This window comes from Pelodiscus sinensis, chromosome 1 (genome assembly GCF_049634645.1).
Source record: "Pelodiscus sinensis isolate JC-2024 chromosome 1, ASM4963464v1, whole genome shotgun sequence".
In the NCBI taxonomy this organism is placed as follows: Eukaryota; Metazoa; Chordata; order Testudines; family Trionychidae; genus Pelodiscus; species Pelodiscus sinensis.
This window is the reverse complement of record NC_134711.1, coordinates 289,963,767-289,988,408: the sequence shown is the minus strand read 5'-3', so window position 1 is coordinate 289,988,408 and position 24,642 is coordinate 289,963,767. Positions and strand designations below refer to the sequence as shown.

At 42.6% G+C, this 24,642-nt stretch overlaps 1 protein-coding gene across 2 annotated transcripts in view; it reads left to right on the top strand.

Annotated features, from left to right (window-relative positions):
• Positions 1 to 17,877, top strand: part of KPNA3 (karyopherin subunit alpha 3) — an 87,861-nt gene extending 69,984 nt beyond the window's left edge. Inside the window, exons 12-16 of one of the 2 annotated variants that reach the window (XM_075919076.1) lie at positions 1,790 to 1,894; positions 2,025 to 2,096; positions 2,642 to 2,804; positions 4,404 to 4,498; positions 9,210 to 17,877. In XM_075919076.1, coding sequence (XP_075775191.1) covers positions 1,790 to 1,894; positions 2,025 to 2,096; positions 2,642 to 2,804; positions 4,404 to 4,498; positions 9,210 to 9,308 — 534 coding nt within the window. In that variant the 3' untranslated portion in view covers positions 9,309 to 17,877. The remainder of the gene's footprint in view (positions 1 to 1,789; positions 1,895 to 2,024; positions 2,097 to 2,641; positions 2,805 to 4,403; positions 4,499 to 9,209) is intronic. The other variant, XM_075919077.1, reaches the window with a different exon arrangement.
• The last annotated feature ends 6,765 nt before the right edge of the window (positions 17,878 to 24,642 follow it).

Genomic DNA, 24,642 nt, shown 5'->3' with positions numbered 1-24,642 from the left:
CCATTTATCCAATCCACAATCCCTTAACTTGCTGGCAAGAATATTGTGGGAGACCGTATCAAAAGCCTTGCTAAAGTCAAGGTATATAACATCCACTGACTTCCCCATGTCCACCGAGCCAGTTACCTCATCATAGAAGCTAATCAGATTGGTCAGGCACGACTTGCCCTTCGTGAATCCATGCTGACTATTCCTAATCACTTTCCTCTCATCCAAGTGCCTCAATATGGATTCCTTAAGGATCCCTTCCAGGAACCAATGTAAGACTGACTGGCCTATAGTTCCCTGGATCATCCTTCTTCCCTTTTTTGAAGATGGGCACTACATTTGCCTTTTTCCAGTCATCCGGGATTTCTCCCGATCTCCACGACTTTTCAAAGATAATAGCCAAAGGCTCCACAATGACATTTGCCAACTCCCTCATTACCCTCGGATGCACTAAGTCCGGACCCATGGATTTATGTACGTTTAGCTTTTCTAAATAGTTCCTAACCTGTTCATTACCCACCACGGGCTGTCCATCTTCATCCCATCTTGCGTCACTTGGCGCAGAAGTCCAGGAGCCGACCTTGTCCGTGAATACAGAGGCAAAGAAAGCATTGAGTACTTCAGCTTTCCCCACATCATCTGTCACTAGGTTATCTCCTTCATCCATTAGGAGCCGCACACCCTCTCTGATCACCTTCTTCTTGTTAACATGCCTGTAGAAACCTTTCTTGTTGTCCTTCACATCCTTAGCCAGTCGCAATTCCATTTGTGCTTTTGCCTTCCTGATAACCCCCCGACATTCTCGAGCTATACCTTTAAACTCCTCCCTGGTCATTTGTCCAAGTTTCCACTCTTTGTAAGCTTCCTTTTTGTGCTTAAGTTCACCAAGGATTTCCCCTGTAAGCCAGTCCGGTCTCCTACCATGTCAGTCCCTCAGGGGGACAGAGGGCGTTGCATGGTATAGGGCAGTGGGTGGCAGAGTGGCCAGAAACTGTGTGCTACGAGAAGCCAGCAGGGGTGGTAGGAAGGAGGAGGAGCAGACTCCTGCACCGCATGAGGAGTAATGGCATGAAGCCATTTCTCAGTCGCATCTTCCCATCAAGCAGTGAAATGTCAGGCCAGGCTTTCCAGAACGTACAGTCAGCGTAGATCTGGTGGGTAGGCTCGTGTGCCAGTGAAAATTGGCTCATGCCACAGAGTGATGACCCGTTTTACACCTGGGATAAGACAGACAGAAGGCCTGGTTGTAAGTCTGGCTTTTTGGTCCCTAAGGGCAGTTCTATGCTACACGGAAGATTGCCACAGTTTGATTTAGTGGGTATAGTATAAACCTGCTAGATCAAACTCAAAGGTTACCTCTGTCAGCACCCTCATGAGGAGTAAGAGAAGCTCCCATTGGTCTCCCACTGTTTGGACGGCATGGAAACACGATATAAGATACTTCGACTTCAGCTACATAATTTACATAGCTGGAGTTGCGTATCTTACTTCGGCCTTCCCATGTAGTGTAGACCAGGCCCGTGTATCATTTGAAAGGCCTGTATAACTTGCCAAATTGAAACCATAGTCAAAGAAGCCAGTTTTATGCTAAAGCTCTCTGAATGCTTCTGATTTTGGGGGGCGGGGGGGAAATAAGCGTTTATAGGACAAGGAACGCATGATAGAATAGGCTGATAAAGACTTGCTCGACTTATTTAATGCATTTTGTGTCACTGCAGTTCATATGTAATACTTTTTAGCCATGGACAAAGAGTTAAATTATTTCTGAAGAAAGGTGGTTTCTCATTTTGTCTGATTATAGGAAGCAGTTTGGTTCCTTTCCAATATTACAGCAGGAAACCAGCAACAAGTTCAAGCTGTAATAGATGCTGGACTAATCCCTATGATCATACACCAGCTGGCTAAGGTCAGTCAAGCTATCACTTACGCAAGTTTGTCATCTTTTTATAAATCTGACACAAGGAATATCTGAGTTTTAATAAGTTTTACAGATGTGTGTTTGCTAATTTTAATGAACTATCAATTTTTCCCTTTAGGGGGACTTTGGAACACAAAAGGAAGCTGCTTGGGCAATTAGCAACCTGACGATAAGTGGAAGAAAAGACCAGGTGTGTGTGACTGACTTTCATTCGTTGTTAAAATATAGTGCACTAGATAACTTACACGGCATTGTTCCTGTTCTTCAGGGCAGAGAGCTGGGAAGTACAGAGTCAGGGCAGGGGCGTGGGAATGTCGGGGGGGGGGGAAGGGATAGCACACTAAGGGCAGGAGGCTGGAGGCGTGAGGGGGTGCAAGAGGGTTGGGGGGTTGAGGAGGGGCCCAGGGCTGGGGTTGGAGGATAAGAAGGGGATGACTGCCCCCCCGTGGTCATTCATAAGTATAACTGTCCATGCTATATCAGCTCTTCCTTTCCATTTGATAGGAAACAATCACATTTCATGCACATCCCATTGTCCTGGCACAACCAAGCCCTGACCTTGTTTTAAGTTATAAGAGGATGCTGCATACTAAATTTGGTGGTCCTCTTATCATTTAGGAGGTGGTTTTAAACAAACCGACTCACAGATGGATGGATGGAGACACAACAGAAAAACTCATATATTGGATTGTGAGATTAATCACATAATTCTGAAATCATTTTCTCCGTATCTAGGTTGAATATCTTGTTCAACAGAATGTAATCCCACCATTCTGTAGCTTACTGTCAGTAAAAGACTCTCAGGTGGTCCAGGTAGTCTTGGATGGGCTGAAAAATATTCTGATAATGGCTGGTGATGAGGCTAGCACAATAGCTGAAATTATTGAAGAATGTTCAGGTAAGAATTTGTTAGGCTTTTTAGAACTTATTTGCTGGGGGATCACTTTGTCTTCCTTGTTCAGAGCCAATGTAGTACAGAAGGCAGGGTTTCTAAAATGTGGCCACCAGCTTGTTTTTTTGCTGCCATGACAGCCTCCCTGATTTGGGGGCAGGAGAGGCAAAGCAGCGTCCCCTCCCTGTAATGCCTAGCAGTTGCTCCTGGATGTGCCTCTTTGGTGTTTGCTGGCACTATGCCTTTTTGGATTGCATGGGATCAGCAAGCAGATGAAACTATCTGAAGGCTGGGGTGGAGGAGGCGAGAATCCATTGCCTTGTAGCCATTGAGGTTGTTTTCTATTTAGTGCAACTTATTTAGCGGGATTTTCACATTGGAGAACACTTGGTGGCAGGGTGGGATGAGGACACGGTTCCACAGATCAGTATATTTCAGTACACTTGAACTTCTTTAATCCAGCAACGGCGGGAAACAGGATATGCAGATTAAAGGTTTTTCCAGGTCATGGAGGGTGCTGTCGGGTCTGGGTGTGAGGGAAGTGGGCATAAAGTGTTTACCTGGTGCCCTTCTCCCAGGGGGACAGGTGGCTCCACACCCCAAATGCTCCCATGTGTTACACACTCTCTTTCTCTCTGAGTGTTGTTGGAAAAGCTTCGGAGGGAAGTGTGTCACTGCACTGCCATTCCCTCATCTACGGAGCAGGGGAGTGGCAGGGTGGAGATCTGTTTCATCTCCATATCACAGGTGTCCCCAGATTAGGGATACCCAGAGTATTGAGGTTGAAGTGTAGCAGCTTTTTGTATCTTTCTCAGAATTGTTTGAAAGAAAGCATTACTTCCACCCAACTTCTGCCACCCAACATGTCAATAAAACTCACGATTTTGCGCCATTCCTTTTTAGTGGGAATGAGTGTCAGCATTTTGACTGCCTTGCAGAATAAAGTAGGAAGAGAAGTTGGGCTTGAGGTAGCAAGTCCCTGTCAGTTGCACACCAACAATGTATATATGATGGCAAGTTAATTTTTAAAAAGCAAGTTAGAGATGTCTTAAAATAGCATCTTGGAAAGATTTTTTCCATGTTCATAAATTTCTTGCTCCAAACTAAAGTTATGCTTTTAAACTACTGTAGCTATGTAATTTTGTGTCTGCATTTCACTCTTGGTATGCTTCTCTAATGTGGAGCCACTTTCAGTATGCCAAGATGTACAGTGTCTGTATGGGACAAAAGATACAGCAGAAATGCACATTCTTTGTGTAACTGAGTGCTTTACCTAATTTATATAAAAGGTAACGGATTGTGGCAGCCCTAGAGGCTTTTAAGACCAGAGTCTAAGTCATCATTAAGACAGGTGGCCCATGAAAACTGATTGTGCTGAGATTAGATTTCACAAGCCAGATCTCTGCCTTAAAAATGAAGATGGCAACTGGGTCATGTTTGGAGACTAGGCTCCATCATGACTGTTCTTGTTGTCCAGTATATCTTGAGGAACTACTGTAGCTAAAGGCAGTATTTTCTTACGTCTGAAATGCTAACAAAAAAGCAGCTAGTAACAAAGTCATATTAATCTGTTGAACACTTTTATTCCTGCTGTCATTTGGCCAGGTTTAGAGAAAATTGAAGCCTTGCAACAGCACGAGAATGAGGACATCTATAAACTAGCATTTGAAATCATAGATCAGTATTTCTCTGGTGACGATGTAAGTACATTAAAGAATGGTCTGTGTATTTATGGATGTATAAAGTGTCTGGTGTGAATGCTTTTGTACTGCATATTTTAATTTAGTACTTAGGGTCAGTGTTACTTCAGTCAACCCCATTTATGGAGATGGGCTGTTCAGAAAAATATTCTACTACCTTTTTCTGTACTTCTTGTCTTAATTAAAAGTTTGACACTTTCTCAATCCTTCCTTCTCCTTCTGTGGGAACATTCCTGTCTGTGATTTCTTTGACCTGCCTCTGCTCCCTCTTTTTCATTCCATTGCATCAAGACACTATCTCAGACAGTTTGACTAAAATGGTTAGTTCATTTTTTGCCTAATCAGTAAAAGATAGCCTACACTGTTACACCTTATGAAGTTGACCAGTTTATGATTAGAAGAAAATATACTCGCAAATCAAGTTTTATGTAATTTATAGAAAAATAGGTTAATCTTAGATTACAGGCAGTCCCCGGGTTACATGGATCCGACTTACATCAGATCCCTACTTACAAACGGGGTGAGGCAACCCCGCACTAGCTGCTTCCCCCCAGCAGACCAGGGAGACGCGAAGCTAGCGCCCCCCCCAGCAGACCAGGGAGATGTGGAGCGGCTTTTCTCAGCAGACACATTAGCTTGAGAATAAAGGACTGAGGGAAGTGAGGTGTGGGAGAATAAAACTGAGCTCTGGAGAAATGTTTGGCTAGAGTTTCCCCTACAATATGTACCAGTTCCGACTTACATACAAATTCAACTTAAGAACAAACCTACAGTCCCTATCTTGTACGTAACCCGGGGACTGCCTGTATATTATTAACTGTACTTCCCTTCAGAGTTGTTAGATGCCAGCAGTTCTCCTTCAGTTTTCCACATCTCATAGACTCATAGACTTTAAGGTCAGAAGGGACCATTATGATCATCTAGTCTGACCCCCTGCACAGTGCAGGCCACAAAATCTCACCCACCCCTCCTAGAATAATCCTTTCACCTATATCTCAGATATTGAAGCCTTCAAATACTTTGAAGACCCCAAGATGCAGAGAATCCTCTAGCTGTGATCTGTACCCCATGCTACAGAGGAAGGCGAAAAACCTCCAGGGCCTCTGCCAATCTACCCTGGAGGAAAATTCCTTCCCGACCCCAAATATGGCGATCGGCTAAACCCTGAGCATGTGGGCAAGACTCATCAGCCAGACACCCAGACAGTTCTCTATAGTAACTTCTATCATCCCTCCATTGACCTATTTCCCACTGATAATGAATGGTCAATTAGTTACCAAGATCATGTTATCTCATCAAACCATCCCCTTCATAAACCCATCTAGTTTAATCTTGAAACCAGATAGATCTTTTGCCCCCACTACTTCCCTTGGAAGGCCGTTCCAGAACTTCACTCCTCTAATGGTTAGAAACCTTCGTCTAATCTCAAGTCTAAACTTCCTACTAGCCATCTTATATCCATTTGTTCTTGTGTCCACATTGGTATTAAACTTAAATAATTCCTCTCCCTCCCTGGTATTTATCCCTCTAATATATTTAAAAAGTGCAATCATGTCCCCCCTCAGCCTTCTTTTGGTTAAAGTAAACAAGCCAAGCTCCTTGAGTCTCCTTTCATAAGACAGGTTTTCCATTCCTCGGATCATCCTAGTGGCCCTTCTTTGTACCTGTTCCAGTTTGAATTCATCCTTCTTAAACATGGGAGACCAGAACTGCACACAGTATTCCAAATGGGGTTTCACCAATGCCTTGCATAATGGCACTAACACCTCCTTATCCCTACTGGAAATATCTCGCCTAATACATCCCAAGATCGTATTAGCCTTTTTCACGGCCATGTCACAATGGCGGCTCATAGTCATCCTATAATCAACGTGGGCTGCCCTGCACCTCACCTGTGCCCGGGTGCTGTTGGCTGGCTGTTGCCTTTCCAGCCCAGCAGTACTGCCTGCCCCTCTGCAGCTGGCTGGGAGGCTCATGTGGGACCACATGGTCAGCCAGGGACTGTGCCTGTGGTTGCAGGGAGGTGGCCATGTAAGGTTCTTCCAGGCAGGCAGGGGCACAGCTGCCTTCCCCTGCCACCACACCCACCTCACCACACAGGCTTTTGCTGCAGGTGCGGCAGCTGGTGGGACATGGGGGGGAAAGGAGGGGAGACACAGGCAAGTGGGTGTCAAATTCCCCACAGAAGTATCAGTCAAGGGAGCCCTGCCCAGGCTCCGTCCCCCAAAGCCCCTCCAGGGGGTGGGGAAAGAAGAAGATGGAGGTGTAAGCAGCGGAATAGTGGAGAAGCTTACATTGCAGCAGGGCCTGCTGCTGCTGCCTGTCTTGGTCTGTGTCTCTTCCGAGGGAAGGCTTCTTCCCAGCAGCCAGGCAGATAAGGAGGGATGGAGGAGCCCAAAGCAGCCGCAGAGAGCAGGAAAAGATCGGTGAGGGGTGCGGGCTGCAGACCTTAAATGGAAGAAGATGGGCTCATCCCCTGAGGATGCCACTGCATATAGAAAGTGGTGAGGGGGGAGACAGCAGAAGCTGCTGCTGCTGCTGCTCCAGCACTTTGATCAGGATGATTTTGGGAGCTGCTTTGCAGGGAGAAATGTGGTCAGGGCCTATCCTAAGGGAAGAGGGTGGGAGTTTAGCTAATGTTGCAGCAGGAGCCCCACATGGTTTAGAGAGGTCATCATGCCAAGGGCTATGGGCTGCAGCTTTTTTCCAGAGTGTCTCCAGGGGGAAGAGGGCGATTTTGGCAAACTTGTTTTAAACTCACTGAGAATGGAAATTTTCCTGCTTGTTTTGTTTTCTTTCTAGCTTGAATAAGGGTTTTTTCCAAACTAAAGAAAGTTTGATGCCAGGATTAAATCACATCTGCAGAAGGAATGCAAGATTACAGGGGTGGTCAATAAGCAGATTGCAGGACAAATACAGTACATTGGCACTTAGGGTCAGCCTTAATAATAAGGATGTGTGGGTGAAAATTCTGATTTAACAGCTCTTTATTTTCTTTGTGACTGGGAAAGGGTTGTTTTAGTATTCTTTCTTCCATATCTCTCTCTCTCTCTCATACTCACACTCACACACTGCTTTTTTGTTTAAAAAACCAAAGGTGCTGGTACTAGGGTTGCCAGATGGTTTTGTCAGGAGGGAAAAAACACCTGGGAGGTTGGGGCCAAAATGCGGTCACAGCCCCTTTTAATTGCCGTGTGTCCCGAGCGGGTTTCTGTCCGGCGTGGCATGCATGCTCTCAGGGCCGGCTGGGGACTGTGCCGGAGGAAAGCAGCGAGAGCTCCCAAAAAAAGGTGACGATATATTGGTGAGTGCAACGGTGGCAAACAAGCGCACATGATCTCACTCTGCTCATAGATGGAAAATCTCAGAACACTGGTCAGCACTCCAAAATCCTAAAGCCTTGTCCACACTATACAGTTTTGTCAATGAAAGTCAGCTTTTGTCAGTAAGAGTGATGGTGTGTATATGCTGCAATGCTCATTCCGATGAGACAACTCACTGATATGCCAATATAATTAAAACCACCTCAATGAGAGGTGCAGGGCTTATGTTGGTGATGCAAAATTTGTGTAGATGTTGGGAGCAAGGGTGAATGGATCCTGCTCTCAACAGGGAGCCCCAGCTGGCTTCTCTTTTCCTGGCAAGGTAGCCAGGCTCCCAGCAGGGAGCTGCCAGTGAAGCTCAGAGACCAGGCTCTCTGCTCCCTAGGTCAGTGGAAGTACTCCTGGTGAGGATAAAAACTGCCAACCCAAGGAGGTTAGTGTGAACATTAGTCACTGCAGTAATTAATGCAGTGGCTCTTAAATCAACCTAATCTAAGTCAGTTAATCTTTGTTGTGTAGTCATAGCCCAAGTTTCAGAATACTGGATCTCAGTGTGTGTACAGTGTATGTATCCTGGGCCTTACTTTTTTGAATGGCTCAGTAACTCATGAGACAGGGCATATGGCTCCAGCAATCTGATTTGCAGAGCCAGTATATTCAAAACAAATATCAGCAAGTAACCTTTCCTGAGCATTCTGAATGCTGCTGCCAGTGGATTTTGTGCTGGAAATCAGATGTACATATGGTAATGCTGTTCACTAGAAACAAAATGTTACCTCTATGCTGAACTTCCAAAACTGAAAGGGGAAACTGAGTCAATTGATGGCTTGTGTGCTACACCAGTAAGACAGCTTAATTTGTTTCTTTTATAAAATTATATAGTATATTCAACTGGGAATTTGGAAGTTCATCAAATAAAATCAGTCTGAAATAGCTTAACTTAGATTCTTCAAAATCCAAGAGGAAATGCCTAGTACTCACAAAAAAGAGACAAGAATTCCTATCAGCTAAAGATAAAAATCCGTTTAATTCAATATGTAACCCTGAGAAAAGCACAAAACTAGTTTTTTAGATTTCACTAGTAGTGATTAGCTGATACACTTGAAATTTCATTCTTAATGTTGCAGTTAAAAGTGTTTGCTGTAATTAAGTGGTAATGCAGTCAATAAGGATTTGGTGCATCTGTTTCCTTAATGGCATTAGAACAAAGCATGATTTTACTTTCTTAAAAAAGTTATTGAATTGGCTAAGATTATTAGTATTTCACTTTTTAATAACAAAATATTTCAGTGGGCCAGTATTATGAAATATTTATGCATCCCTGTATATGTAATGGCTTGTATAAGGTATTGGGTTTTTGTAGATTACTTTTTATTTTATCTTTATAGATTGATGAAGATCCCAGCCTCATTCCTGAAGCCACTCAAGGCGGTACTTACAACTTTGACCCAACAGCCAATCTTCAAACAAAAGAATTTAATTTTTAATTTCAATACCGTGCAGCTTCTCTGTCCCACACCAATAAGAAGCACCACCAAATGGCTACCAAGTGAAAAAAAAAAGGCTCCAAGACACACATGCCTCCTCGTTTTGATGCTTCTAAAGCAAGCCATGTATCAGTCACTTTGCAGTTGCCAAAAGTCACTATCACGTGGACTGTAAATGCATATGCATGATCTCTTAAAACTGTTTTAGAATTCTTTTAACAGTCCCAATTACCTTCTTTTTTTGCCTTTTTCCCTGGTGCCACATGCTGACAACCGCAATCTGCAGTTTTGTTAAGAAAATTTCATAGTGGTAGCACATCTGCTTTCCACGGAAAGTAACTTCTTTGGAAAATGGTGCGCTGTGGATCAAGACACTTTGGTATGATGCATACATTTTGGAAGACTTTACAGGGGCACAGTTTGGTCTGAGCCTCCATCGTCCTCCACAAACATATTTTCATATACTTTATGTGGAAGAATAGATTAAAAAATGCAAGCCAAATGAATTTCATTGGTGAAACTGAAATAAAAGTAACTTACACTTGGCAATTGATTAAACAGTTACGTTTAAAAAACAAACTACTTCATCTATCAGTAATTGATGTGTGTTCATTAACTGCCTCAGAAACCAGGGTTGGAGAATGAACTGTAGATTTGGACTGGTAAAGCTTTTGCCGTTATATCTAATTTTTGAGAACAGCGAGTCCTATTTGACCACTCACTTCAGCCTGTGTGTTCCTGCTGTTTTGAAGTAATCAGATGCTGTGCATGGTAATTTACCTGAGCTACAACCTGTTATGGACTTGAACTTCTGTTTAAGCTGAAAGCAAGAGTCCCTGACTAGGAAAAAAAATCTCCAAAACCACGCATTGGTTAAAAAGAATCTTGCTTTCAACTTCCAGTAGTCAGTATATTTCGTTTTAAATTGATAATTGGATAAGGTTGATTTATATTGGGTTTAAACTGTGGAGCTTTCATGTTTACTGTAATTTAGTCTTAAACTATTTTTTACTTAGTAACCAGTGCTTATGATGATGTGGTTGGCAACAAACCAGCAGCTATTTAGAAGCGTCATAAAAGCTTCATTCTTGGAGTATTGGAAGAGTAATTCAGAAATGAATCTAAAACCATTTTCATATAATTTAAAAAAAATACGAACTAGTTGATGTGTGAGGCTGTTTAGAAGCTGCATTTTTTCAGCATAAGCCTGATATGCAGCACACATTAAATAACTTTATATAAGCTGGTAATATGTGAGGTTATTGCTTTTGGAAAATCGTCTGGCCCAGTTATTTTCAAAGGGATTTGCTTTTGGTGGGGTGAAGATGAATAATTTTAAACTGTAAGCTATCACACAAGCTGGTTTTGTTGCCATTGTTTACTGGGTGTAATTTCCCAATGCATTGATGTGAAGGGATAGAAAAATCTAAACTAATTTAGTTATTGGATGTGGGTTGTATTTACTGTGATGAAGATAAGGACAGATGCCATCAGAGCTTTGTGGATCAGCTGTTTTTTTTTCCACGGATGAACAACACATAGCAGGTGTGCATTCATTAAATATATATCTGCCAAGGTGGAGCCACTTTAAAGAGCGAGTTGTCTTGTATCTTAAGTAGATACAAGCGTATGTTTAAAATGCAAGATTTTTACTTGCTAGATAATCTGTTTTAATATAGTGGTTTGGCCTCTGATTATTTATAGGTTTTATAAATTTTAGAATCAATTTCTCTTTAAGGTGGCTCAGATTTTTCAACTCTTGTGCACATAAAATTGAGTTGAAGTTCATTGTGCCTTTTTTCTTTTCCCAAAAGTTGAGTTGAAGCTTCATATGGTAACTGCATCTTAGTCACATACTATAGTCTAAAATCTTTTAACTGCGTGGTGTTCGCAAAAACTAAACAATATAAAATCAAAGTTAGGTAAGGTCACAAAGTTTTGTGAAATTGATGATGATGTGAGCAAATCTTCCCCTTCTTAACACTCTATTTGCCATATAGACTGACAGTTACCCATTTCAGCCTACACTCGCTATTTTCCTAAAGATGACATAAAAATTGAGATTACATTCATGATTTTCCATGACTGTGAAGATCTAATTTTTTTCTTGCACTCTGTGCATCATGTTAAAAGTAAACATTGGAGAACTGAGAAAAGCAGTACAAAGCATTTACTCATTTCTTTCTGTTGTGACCTTATCAGCTTTTGACTGGGATTGCACCATTTCATAGTTAATAAAGGAAACAAAGTATATTGCTGCACTTTTAAGTTTTCAGAAGTGTTTAAAAATTGCATTGTTTTTATTATTTTTTTAAACTATCAGTTAAAATAGACTAAAACATTCTTTCAAAAGAGGCATCTAAATGTGTTCCTAATTTTGTATATGGGCTTAGGTTTTGTAACCAATAAAAAGCTGCTATCAAATACTATAAAACATGCAAAAACTTATTTTGGAAATTATCACACTGTCTTTTCAAATTGATTTAAAGGTTTTTCTGTCTTTGATCAAAATTTAACTAGTAGGACTACCCATCATAGTTTGAAATATGTTACTTAAGCAAACTAAGCTAATGCAATGATCTTTGAAACTTGTGGAAGAAGGTTGACACTCATATTAAGTGGTATGAAGGCAAAAGTGGTGCTTTTCAAAGACTGCCAATTTCTAGCAGTTTTGTAGTTAGAGGAAGATCATTTCAGTAAAGCTAAAGGCCAATTTACTCTGTCAGTTGTCTGAGTCAAATGGCATGTGTGTGTATATATAAACACTAAATTAGGGCATAAATGAAAAGGTAATTCAAATTGGGAAGCAAGCAGACTTTTTCATAAAACCTTTTTTGTAACCCTTGCCTGCTGAAGCTTCCAGAAGACTTGTTTTCCAGGTTGCAGATATTTATGTTCTACCTGTTCATTCATCATTGTCTTTTAAAGATTTAATAGCACAGAATGTTTAGGTGCTATCTTGTCTTATTCTTTGCATTTTAGGCTCGTCTGAAAATGTCATCCTTCGGGCTTTTATAGTCACTTAGTTCAAACAAAAGCTAAGTCCCATTTTCAAAAGTGATTTAGGCAGTGGAGACCCATCCTGCTCACTTTGATTGTTGACAATGTGATTTAGGCTATTGAGCTCTTTAGGTACGTTTTAAAATTTTACTCTTAAATTTTTAACGTGCAGCTGGTCCCACTTATGAAAGTTTGTGAACTACTAGGTTAGGATTTGTTGTGCAGTGTTTTTTTTAAAGAAAATTGCTTGTATCTTTTACAAAGCATCTTACAGGAATGTCTTCCTTGTCTTTTTCAAGGTGACATAGCTTTTCAGTTTTGCTTTTTTGGATCTGTTAAGCAATGGATGTGTGAGGAGATGCATTGATAGATGTGTTTTTTCCCCTAATTTAATTCAAAGGAGTTTAAATGGTTCCAGCCCCAAATTTGACCACCTTATTCTAATCTAATGTAGAATATTTAAAATAGATACTAAATCCTTTAAAAAGCTTTGTACCTAACTACCTTTGTTCAGTTGAGTTCCTCTGTTAGTGTTGCAGTAGAAGTGAACCTTTTTTCTGAGATACTGATTATACTTATGCTCATAAACAGGAAAAAAATGATGTATTAAACTGGAAACAGAACTATTTGCAAGTGTAAGATTAATAGCATGTGGGTATATTATCCACATTTCTAAAACAGTATGAAACCACTAGAGGTTGTATTTTAACATTCTTTGCTTTTGAGAGACAGTTGGCAAATAGAGATAATCAGATATACAGAATATTTTGGATTGTCTTGTCTTTGTAAATCTAGAAAATTTATAATTGCTTTGGTTTTACTTTTTGATTAAGCTTTACCATAAACTGTTTGGTGATATACTTAAATACAGTAGTTGAAGTAAATATATGCTACATACCAGAAACTTTATGAGAAGAATGTTAATTTTGTAATGTCAAGCAATGAGAATTTAGTTTGGGCGTGCAAACGTTAATTCTTCTCCCTTGTTCATTATGATATAGTCTTTAACTACATGGTCACATACTGTATTTTTCCAGAATATGCCACATTTTAGCGATTTTTCTCTTTATTCTCCACATTCAGTGTGTGGCCCTGTACTTTGTATATTGCATACCATATAAACCCTACACTGATTACATTAATTTCCTTATGGGTGGTTCTCTCAGCCATAGTATCTGCTTCACAAACATTAACTTAATCTCACTGGGCTGTTGTGAAGATTAAGTGGTGACGTTATCTCCATTTTATAGCTGGGGAACTAAGGCATGGAGAAAGGCTAGATTTCTTTAGCCTTTAGACTTCTTTTTAAATCACTAATTTTGAAACACCTAGGGCTGGATTTTTCAGAGTGCTTAGCATTTATATAGCACTTTATGTATTCAAAGCACTTATATATTCAGCTTCAGTTGCAGCTGTGAGCACTCAGTAATTTAACAAATCTGGGCTCAGGTGTGTCCAGGTTGGGCACCCAGAAAATGGGGAATACACAATGACCATCAGTTTGGTTTCAGTGACTTAACCAGCATCACAGAGAAACACTGGCAAAAACAGGGATATAATGCAGTATCCAGGTCAACATTCAGTTACCTTAATCATAAGACTATCCTTTTTCTTCCAGCAATCCCTTGTCTCATTAACTACACACTTCTGACATCTGCACCAAATGAAGCAGTATCCTACAGACAAGAGCTTCCTGCGCCACCCTGAGTCACTGCCAGAGCATCTCTGGTCTGTCTCTCTTCCATCCATCCTTGATTCCTGCAATTCTCTGTTCTCAGTCTTCCCCCAATAAATGTCATCCCTCCATGTTCCAATATAGTAGCTTCTCACCGCCTTGATGTCAACAAAAACAAAGTCAACAAAAATGTGTGTCCGCTATTGGTTCCAGTGCCACTCTGGCTGACAGGTCACTAAGTAATGGCAGGGAAAGTCCTATTCAGTCTTAGCAATCTCAATCGGAAGTGTAAGACTGGCCTGGAAGAACTTTAGTGAAAGAGCATACTCAATGTATCTGGAATCTGAGAATTTATCTACCAAACCTTCACATGACTCCTCTTTACCGAACACAGGCAAACAGATTTTTTGGAGGCTGATAGCTTGACCAAATAGTGGCAGTTTTTTATGGGCACAGAAAAAGGCACATCCGTGTCACCAGTCACCTCCTGCCAAACTTTGTGCTTTGGAACAGGCACTTGCAGGCCTGCTGGAGCTCCTAAATGTAATGGCTTTAAGAATTAGTTTTTACTTGGGCAAAATCATGTTTTTCTATTAAGCTTTTTAAGCCAAAACTTAATTTCCCCTACAGTTACATGAGAATCTGAGTTTTCATTTTTGGTTCTTATAATTTCAAATAGAAACTGGAAAACATTAAAAGGCTCAAACTACAAGACAGACAAACCCCCTCAATTTATTATTTTAAAAAATTCATTTAATTAAATCTCCTAGAAGGAATGGATTGGAGTTGGAATTTGATACACGATTTTTGTAGGTTTTGGGGTTGGAAGTTTTTTGTAGATTTGATCCTATCCGAGCTAAAAAAGTGTTCTCTCCATTTCTGCATTCTGATAGGCTTTACCTGGACTTTTTGAGTGGGAAGTAGCATGCACTGAAAATTTTGGCACTAAGGATTCTTGGAATCTTCTGCTTTTCTGAACTGGTCAAAAGAACAATTTGCTAATGTGACTAAATGGTTTCATAACTCTGAGTATAGAAACCAATATGGTGATGGACAGGGCAAAAAGTGTCAACATTTCTGACGGCTTCAAGGTCTCTGATCTGAAGGCTTGTCTACACATAGAGTTGTTTCTGATAAATTCCGTATGTAGAAACTTATAATGGAATAAGATTGTCCATACATGGAGTTAATCAAGAACAACTCCATGTGTAGACAAGCATACAGCTGCCACTGTGACTTCTGTTAAAGGAGGAAGTCTGATACGTATGTAAACAAAGGACTTTCAATGCCAACTAACACCTTGGACAAGTCACTACAGCAGCCTACAAAAGATGTAACTCTTTTATTTAATGTTTCAGCAGATGGGTAATTTCTGCTGGCCCCACCCAATGGACCTCTGCTGTCAGTCAGGCCAAACCTGATAATGGCTTTTGAGATCAGAGGACAGGCTGGTGCCCTCAGCCAACACACCTCCACCTAAGCAGGGCTGCTAGAATCACTGCTGCTCTGCTTCCCAAGTATATACCTTCTGCATTTTAAAAATGACTGGGAAGTTTCATCAGTTATTCATTAAGTACAAGAACTCGAGAGACAAGATGGGTGAGTAATATCTTTTATTGGACCAACTTCTAATACAAAGATATCCTAATTTTTTAACTTCTAATAAAAGAACCTTATATTTAATATCCTGGGACCAACATGGCTATAACAACACAGCAACCAAGCTCTCTCGTCTGACAATCTATTCCTCTCCCACTCAGCTAGCTGGACTCTCTCAGACCCTGGTGAGTATGAGACTGGTTTGTTTAGTTGTTTCTCCAGAAAATGAGGACCAGGACTTTTCTATCCAAGGAGATCATAACTCTTTTGGTCTGAAACCAACAAAGTGGGAGTCATCTCATGATTCACCATATTCTAGGATTTGGGTCCCTGGAATAGCTTGAAAGTTTTCTGGATGCTTGGATGTAGCAGCTAGGCTATAAGGCTGCTGGGTATTGCTAGGATTGGCTGTGGGGGTTGAATTTAGCATTGTCAGTGAGATATTTTCCTCCTTTCTCCATCTCTGCATCATACTCAGCTCTGTGGATGCACTGTTTAGAGGTGGTGAAGTACTCTTCGTTCACAAGCAGCACTGGCTTGCTTGCCCCACAGTTGAGTGTTCTGTGGGAAATTGGAGGAGAGATTGGGGAACAGTTGTTCCATGGTGATTAGACTAATGGTGGGAGGGAATGGGATGGCTTTAACTTCTGTTCTAGCTCCCTACTATGCTCTCCAGATTTGGCCTGCTGTCATTTGGAGTTTTGGTGTTCAAGGCTCTACCCTTCTGTGCCAGCCAATCAAAGACCACTTTGCCATCAACACATTTCACTTCCTCTGAATGAGCTTGGGGAGGAGGGAATGCTAAGCAGCCAGCAGGGCTAGGTTATGTAGGTACTGGGATAGAAGAACAGATGCACAGGGAGGGTGTGCTCATATTGCATCTGGGGGGTTAATTCTTAGTTGTATTCATTCTTAGCTGGGGGTCTTAGTGGACCACAAGCTAAATGAGTCAAATGTGAGATTGTTGCCAAAAAAAAAAAAAAACCATGATTCTGGGATGCATTAACAGGAGAGCTATGAGCAAGGCATGAGAAGTCATTATTTCGCTCTACTCTGCACTGATTAGACCTCAGTTGGAGTATTGTGTCCAGTTCTGGGTGCCACATTTCAAGAAAGATGTAGAAAAATTGGAGAAGGCCCAGAGAAAAGCTACAAAAATGATTTAAAGGCCTAGAAAATATGAGTTATGATGGAAGACTGAAAGAATCGGGCATGTTTAGTTTAGAAGAGAGAAGACTGACAGGGGACATGATAGTTTCTAAAGGAATGTTACAAGGAGGAGTGGAAAAAATTGTTCTCGTTGGCCTCTGATGATAGGACAAGAAGCGCAATGGGCTTAAACCTAAACCTCCCTTACTGCAGTTGGACATTAGGAAAAACTTCCTGTCAGGGCAGTTAAACACTGGAATAAATTGCCTCGGGAGGTTGTGGAATCTCCATCACTAGAGATATTTAAGAGCAGGTTGGATAGACATTTATCAGAGATGATCTAGACAATGCTTGGTCCTGCCGCAAGGGCAGAGGATCGGATTTGATGATCTCTCAAGGTCCCTTCCAATTCTAGTATTATGATTGTGTGCTAGTTTGGCTCAAACTACTTTGTAAAACTGGTAGTGTGCCTATGTAACTGCCAGTGTCTGGGATAGTTGCCAAGTACATACCCATGGGTTATATAAGATTGTATTGAAGAGGCTATGCTAGGCTGCCACCCATGTGGCTGTTGCTATAATACGGTGTTCTCCCACTGAGCTCCCCATATTTCCACAAAACTAATGGTCATAGCAGGCCATTTATGGAAAAAAAGGATGTACAGGTTGAACCTCTCTCATCCGGGACTCTGTGGTCTGGTAATATCCATGGTCCATCAGGACCACAGAAGTTGCTAGACCAGAGAGCCCTGGCCGCAGAGGTTGAGAGAGGCTGGGAACAGAGCTGGTCTGGTCAGCGGCAGCGTGCAGTAGAGAGCCCCAGGAGATACTGCCACCCCATGGGGGGATGAGGACAGGGCGCCCCAAGAATGGCTGCTGCTTTGCATGGGGCCATGCAACCAGGAGCAGGGAACCTCCCAGGAGTAGCTGCTACTCCGTGCAGGGCCAGGAGAACCCTGGGAGCTGCTGCTGCCTAGCACAGGGCAGGGAACCCCGGGAATGGCTGCTGCCTTGGGGTCAGGGAACTGGGGAACCCCAGAAGCAGTTGTTGCATCACATGGATCTGGGGCGAGATCAGCTGCCACCTCAAGCAAGAAGGGGTGCGGCTGGGGAACCGCAAGAGCAACTGCCACCCAATGCGAGGTCGGGGAAGCCCAGGAGCACAGCCCCAAGAGCAGGCTGGGGGCTGCAGAACCAGGCAGGTGAGCCAGAGGAGGTCAGGCCTTTGGGTTCTCCCAGGGCAGCTGCCAGGAGGGGAGCCTGGGAAGAGCACAGATGCTTGACCTCCCCGGTCCAGCAAATTCCTTTGTTTGGAATCACTCAGGTCCTGAGGGTGCAGGACCAGGGAGGTTCAACCTATATTAGTAATACAGATGACCTACAGAGGATCCTCTCTTCTGAGAGAACTGATGGTAATTCAGTACATGCTGCCAGTCTTTCACCATGGTTGGGTATTGTTGACTGCCCTCCACAGAACGTAACTAAGTTCTGTGCTGCTTTTTGACAATGAGAGCAGTCTGATCATCTGAGTAGCAATAAAGATCAAACCTATATGGCTCTAGGCCAGCCTTGGTTTATTGGGGCTTGAGCTATTGAAGTTCCTGGCCTTGAGGAAATGGCCTAGGTTTGTCATCCTACATTAGTTTCTAAAGAACTCAAGCCCAAACATCTTCAGCCTTAAGTAAATCTTTGTGGTTCCTTCCACGGGAAAGACTTTTTTGAGGCAGGGGATGGAGGCTACAGGTATGCAACTGGTTAGTCTCCCAAAACCTGCATGGCACATGGTGACTAGACAGCCACTCTGCTGGGTTGATGGTGTAAGCTGGGCTGCATGATGCTTCAAAGGAAATGATCAGTCTTAGAAAAAGAAACATTGCAACAAGCTGGAACTCAGGTATTAGAAGAGATTAGTGTTCAGGCATTTTGGCTAGGTCTAGACTGCAAGCCACTTTTTTGAAAGAGAGCACCTGGGCAGTCTGGATGCTTTCTTTCGAAAAAGCACAGTTCGCATTACATAAATTCATGGAGGTTAGGTCCATAAAAGGCTATTAGCCAGGGGATAAAATGGTGTCCTTGGCCTCTGTTTGTCAGAGGCTGGAGAGGGATGGCAGGAGACAAATCGCTTGATCATTGTCTTCGGTCCACCCTCTCTGGGGTACCTGGTGCTGGCCACTGTCGGTAGACAGGATACTGGGCTAGATGGACCTTTGGTCTGACCCAGTACGGCCGTTCTTATGTTCTTATGTACATAGCACCTTTTTTCGAAAGAGCACTTTTGGAAAAAAAGTAATAGAAATGTAGCCGTGTTTGTCTGGTGTAGCTGAAGCAAAATACAGGACTATGTAGCACTTTAAAGACTAACAAGATGGTTTATTAGATGATGAGCTTTCGTGGGCCAGACCCACTTCCTCAGATCAAATAGTGGAAGAAAATAGTCACAACCATATATACCAAAGGATACAATTTAAAAAATTGTTTTTAAATTGTATCCTTTGGTATATACGGTTGTGACTATTTTCTTCCACTATTTGATCTGAGGAAGTGGGTCTGGCCCACGAAAGCTCATCATCTAATAAACCATCTTGTTAGTCTTTAAAGTGCTACATAGTCCTGTATTTTGCTCTTGAAAAAAGGCGTTATTCCTCATAAAATGAGATTTTCCACTGTAGAAAAAACTGCCACGTTCTTTCAATTTACTTTCAAAAGAACGTGGCAGCAGTCTAGACGCAGAGGAAGTTTTTTCGAAAAAATGCCACTTTTTTCGAAAAAAACAAACAAACCTGTAGTCTAGACACACCCTTCCTGATCTGCAAAGTAGTTTTAGTCTGGCTGATACCCCAATTGGTGATTTGACTGAAAAATACAGATGTGAGCTGAATCCTCATCCATAGGAGAAATAATTTCCTTTTTGGCACCATGGCACAATCTCCTTTGGTTAAAGGTACATCCCCCCAGGTGGGGAATTTAATTCATAGTTTAGGGATCCTGTATTCCTTACTAGTATTTAACCACTCATTGCTACCTGAGGCTACATCTGTACTATGAGTACATTGACTCTGAGATCAATCCACTGGTAGGGATGTGAATGAGTAGTCCACTACCCAATAAGCAGGAGCCTATCAGGTAACACTATCGATTACTCCCCCCTTCGCCCCCCTCGCCTCCTTCCCCTCCGGTGCCACTCTGCACTCTTAAAGAGACAGAGATGCAGCAGCTGGTCCCATGGGTGTCTCAGCACAAGCCCCCCTACTTCCCTATTGTCATTCTGCTTTTTTAAAGGGACAGCAGTGGCAGCTCATCCTGTGGCTCTTTCTCAGCACACTCCCTCCCCCCCGACCCCGCTCATTCCCCCATTGCCACTTTGCACTCTTAAAGTGAGACACATCCACAGGAAAGGCGTCTGCTTCTCTGTCCCTTTCAGAATGCAGAGTGGTACTGCAGGGGAGGGTTGTCCTGAGACTGCAGGGGACCAGAGACTGAGCCAGCATCTTTGTGTGCCGGCTCCTCTCTGTCCCTTTAAGAGTGCAGAGCAGCAACAGGGGAATTGTAGGGGCTTGTGCTGAGACCTGGAAGTGAGCATTTCCCTAACTTGCATCGACTACTCGACTAGCAAATTAATCACTACTTAATATCCCTTTCCACTGGCGGTCAATTTATCAACCATAGATTGCTTAGCAGTTGACCTATGTTACTCTACTCCAAATGAGCAGAGTAAGGGAAGTAAATGGAAGAGTTTGTCCTGTCCATCCCGTGGTGGTGTAGGCCCCTGGACCTAAGGTATGTCAACTCCAGCGATGTTATTTGTGTAGCTGGAATTGCATACCTTAGTCAACTTCCTACAGTAGAGTAGACCTAGTATATGAGTTTAGTTCTTCCTCCCATCTCTGGTTGGCTAAGAGATGTAATTCTATCATGGACAATTAACAGACTTCATTATTAAGGATTTTGTCACTTCCCAGTTGAACTACAGCAGTGCAACATACCAGGACATGAAGTCATCAGCAGGGCTTGACAATTAGGGCAATCTACTCGCCCGTGGCGAGTAGATTTTAGCCCAGCATGGCACCGCAACATGATCAGCGCATGCGCAGCACGCCAAACCGTGCGGCTAGCAAGCAGGGCTTGCCGCCGCTTGTCAAGCCCTAGTCATCGGCCTCAGAAAACTTCCAAGTGGTACAAAAATACTGCTATGCCTTTTCTCACCAATCCAGTTTTACCACAAACCCATCAAAGCTTTCTGTCGCTCTCTACTCTTCCCATGAAATACCTGGTCAAGTTCTATCAAAGCAAAACTACACTTACACATACAGCTCTTCCCCTGCAGAAAGGGTGAGGATGACCGTTGGGTGACAGATGATAATTGTGATCCTAATTAAAATTAATGTGCTCACCAGTAATGGGAGTAGTATAAGAAATTATATAGAACAGAATTATGGTACAGGCAAATCATCCTGCACGTAGTTTGAGCTGCTACACAATTCTCCCAAGAGAGTTCCCCTTTGCTTGCTGATCCTGGCCCAGGCATCCAGTTGGAGACATCCCTCTTCAGACCTAGTTGGCATCTATGTTGAATGCGACATGCTTCACATTTTTGCAATAGCTATGATAACACAGGGGACTAAAGTCTCACTTTAGCAGATAAGGTGAATGCTACTGTTTGGCCCTTGATGCCTTGTGTTTCCACATCCAAGTTAGTAGATAAATATGGTTCCTTCTAATTTAATTGCAGTGCCATCCTCTATCTTGACAAAGACTTGGTGTGAGAAATTAATGGGATTTTTAACTCCAGGATTAATGACACTTTGTATGTCTTTTATACTCTTTCATTTGGAAAACTTTTGATGGCAGTGTAACTCCTTTAAGGCAACCCTCTGCTCCCTAAAGTTCTCTCTATTAAAATGGCTTGGAAGGGCTGGAGTAGCTTCAGAGACCAGTCCTCTGCCCTCAGTGACACTAGGGAAAGTTAAGTCACCTTATTTATTTAATGTTAATGCCCATTAGGTGAAAGGAGCTTTCTAAACTCTCATGAACCCTTCTCTGAGGAACTCCCAATTTAAGGACAGGGACAGAGAGAGAGAGAACAAAAACAGGCAAATTATATGCAACTAGCTTCACTTTAAACAACATGACAGGATTGGGTCTTTAACAAGGACTTGAGGATGTTGCAGATGAATTCAAGAACATCAGTAGCTAAGTGGAAAATGGTAAATGCATCAAATGTAAAAACTGGAATATTTTCCTGCACTAAAATAAATATTGAGCTTTATGCATAAAGCATTTCTTTTTTATTACTCTGTCTACCCCAAGCTGAAGCGGAGTACCTAGTTAACATGCAATCACAGTGTCTTTCTGTTTAGTTAATGGAAAATAGAAGCACAAAAATTGATGGCAAACATCTGAACAATTAATTAGGTACAGATGAAGAGCTAGTAGATTATGATCTAGTAGGTACCTGTAAAAATGAAACTTGCCTTGTGGTGAAGTGAGTTTTGTTCATTTGAAAACATCTGGTTCTACCAAAGACAGACTACTGGATTAAATAGATGTTAAATACGATCCAGTGTGGAAATTCCTGGGTTTAGCTAGAGGGGCTATCCTAGAAGAAATGTACTCGTTCAGTCATAAAGTACAGGGCTCAAGGAAGGAATGGTTGGAGGTAGGAATGTAGCAGTATAGTTGATAATGCTATAGACAACGTCTACGTCTACACTGGCACCCTTTTCCGGAAATGCTTAAAACGGAACAGTTTTCTGTTATAAGTATTTCCAGAAAAAGTGCGTCTACATTGGCAGGATGTAGACTTTTTCTGGAAAGCACTTTTTCCGGAAAAGCGTCCGTGGCCAATGTAGACGCGCTTTTCTGGAAAAAATCCCCGATTGTCATTTTCGCGATCGGGGCTTTTTTGCGGAAAAGACTACTGTGCTGTCTACAATGGCCCTTTTCCGGAACAGTTTTTCCGGAAAAGGACTTTTGCCCGAACGGGAGCAGCATAGTTTTTCCGGAAAAACACTGACAATTTACAGTAGATCGTCATTGCTTTTCTGGAAAAGCAAGCGGCCCGTGTAGACAGCTGGCAAGTTATTCCGGAAAAGTGGCTGCTTTTCCGGAATAAGTGACCCAGTGTAGAGACAGCCAACATGTATTCTCCCCACCCCCACCATTAAATGTTTTTAGCAGGCTGGCCAGCAACCTGGTTCAGTCATGGCTTGCACAGGCCTACCTCTGCGGTGGCTATGCATTTAAAGTGTATTAGGAGCCAGGCAGGCAGTCTGTCCAGCTCAGTTCTGGCTTGGGCTGGGTTCAGGAGCTCAGACCTCTCCCTAGACTGGGGCTGCTGCTTCTGTATTAGAGGCAGTAGCACAGAACAACAGGCAGCCGGTCCAAGAGGGGAGCTGGTTTTAAAACTAGTTCCCATCTCAGACTAGCTCCTGCCCAGCACCCCACGCTGTTGCCTCTGTATCAGAGGCAGCAGCGTGGAGTGGTAGGGGGCTCCTCAGAAGCGAGGTCAGAGTGCACTAGCTGCCAACCCCACCTATGGGGACCACAGAATAGTTGAGTGACCAATAAGAATTCATGAGGTTAAACAACTATTCAATTAACCAGTATTTAACATCCCTAGTGGAAGGAAATTCTATGGCCGGGTAGTAGGGATGTGAATGGTTAACTGGTAAGCATCACCCCCCTTTCCATGTCCCATTTAATAGGTTAATGAATGAAACATAATATTTAACCAGTTAACTAATTAAACAGGATTTTACATCTCTACTGTATAGTGCAATTACTAAGACAAACTCAATCTAAAGCAATCTGTAGCCCATCAAGTATCTTTGTGTGGCCCGCAAAACATTTTGTTTTCTTACGGTTATTACTAAAGTATCTAAAAGTGTGTCTCAGAGAGGAGAGAAAATTCTTCTCTTTGGCCTCTGATGATAGGACAAGAAGCAATGGGCTTAAACTGCAGCAAGGGAGGTTTAGGTTGGACATTAGGGAACATTTCCTGTCAGGGTAGTTAAACACTGAAATAAATTGCCTAGGGAGGCTGTGGAATCTCCATCTCTGGAGATATTTAAGGAGCAGGTTGGATAAACTTCTATCAGGTGTGATCTAGACTTGGTGCTTGGTCCTGCCATAAGGGCAGAGGACTGGACTTGATCTACTATTCTATGAAAGTGGTATGTATATGAACTGAGGTGCTTGCTGATTGACAGTGAGATCCTGGCATTCCCTCTGCATCCAATAAAAATGTGGTTCAGTCAGCACACCCCACATATTCTAGCTATGTAAGCACAGCACTACCACCCAATCATGGGAAACCAGCTTGGGTTAATACTGGCTCGCAGCCCACTGAGATGAAGGAGGGCCACTCATGCAGCCCACCCACTAGCCTGGGTTAGTGTCTAGGTTTTAAAGTTTGTATTCCAGACACTGGGGCTGTGTCTACACTGGGCCACTTATTCCAGAAAATCAGCCACTTTTCCGGAATAAGCTGCGAGCTGTCTACACTGGCCCTTGAATTTCTGGAAAAGCAATGATGCTCTACTGTACAAAATCAGCCGCTATTCCGGAAAAACTATTCTGCTCCCGCTCGGGCATAAGTCCTTATTCCGGAACACTGTTCCGGAAAAGGGCCAGTGTAGACAGCCCAGTAGTCTTTTCCGGAAAAAAGCCCCGATCGCGAAAATGGTGATCGGGGCTCTTTTCCGGAAAAGCACGTCTACATTGGCCACAGACACTTTTCCGGAAAAGCAGCCTGCCAATGTAGATGCTCCTTTTCCGGAAAAACTGAAAACGGAATAGTATTCCGTTTTAAGCATTTCCGGAAATTCATGCCAGTGTAGACACAGCCTGGGAGAACAGGCCTTTTATCCTCTTATTGTCAGGGCCCCAGTTGTTCTGCTGCAGCACAGCAGTC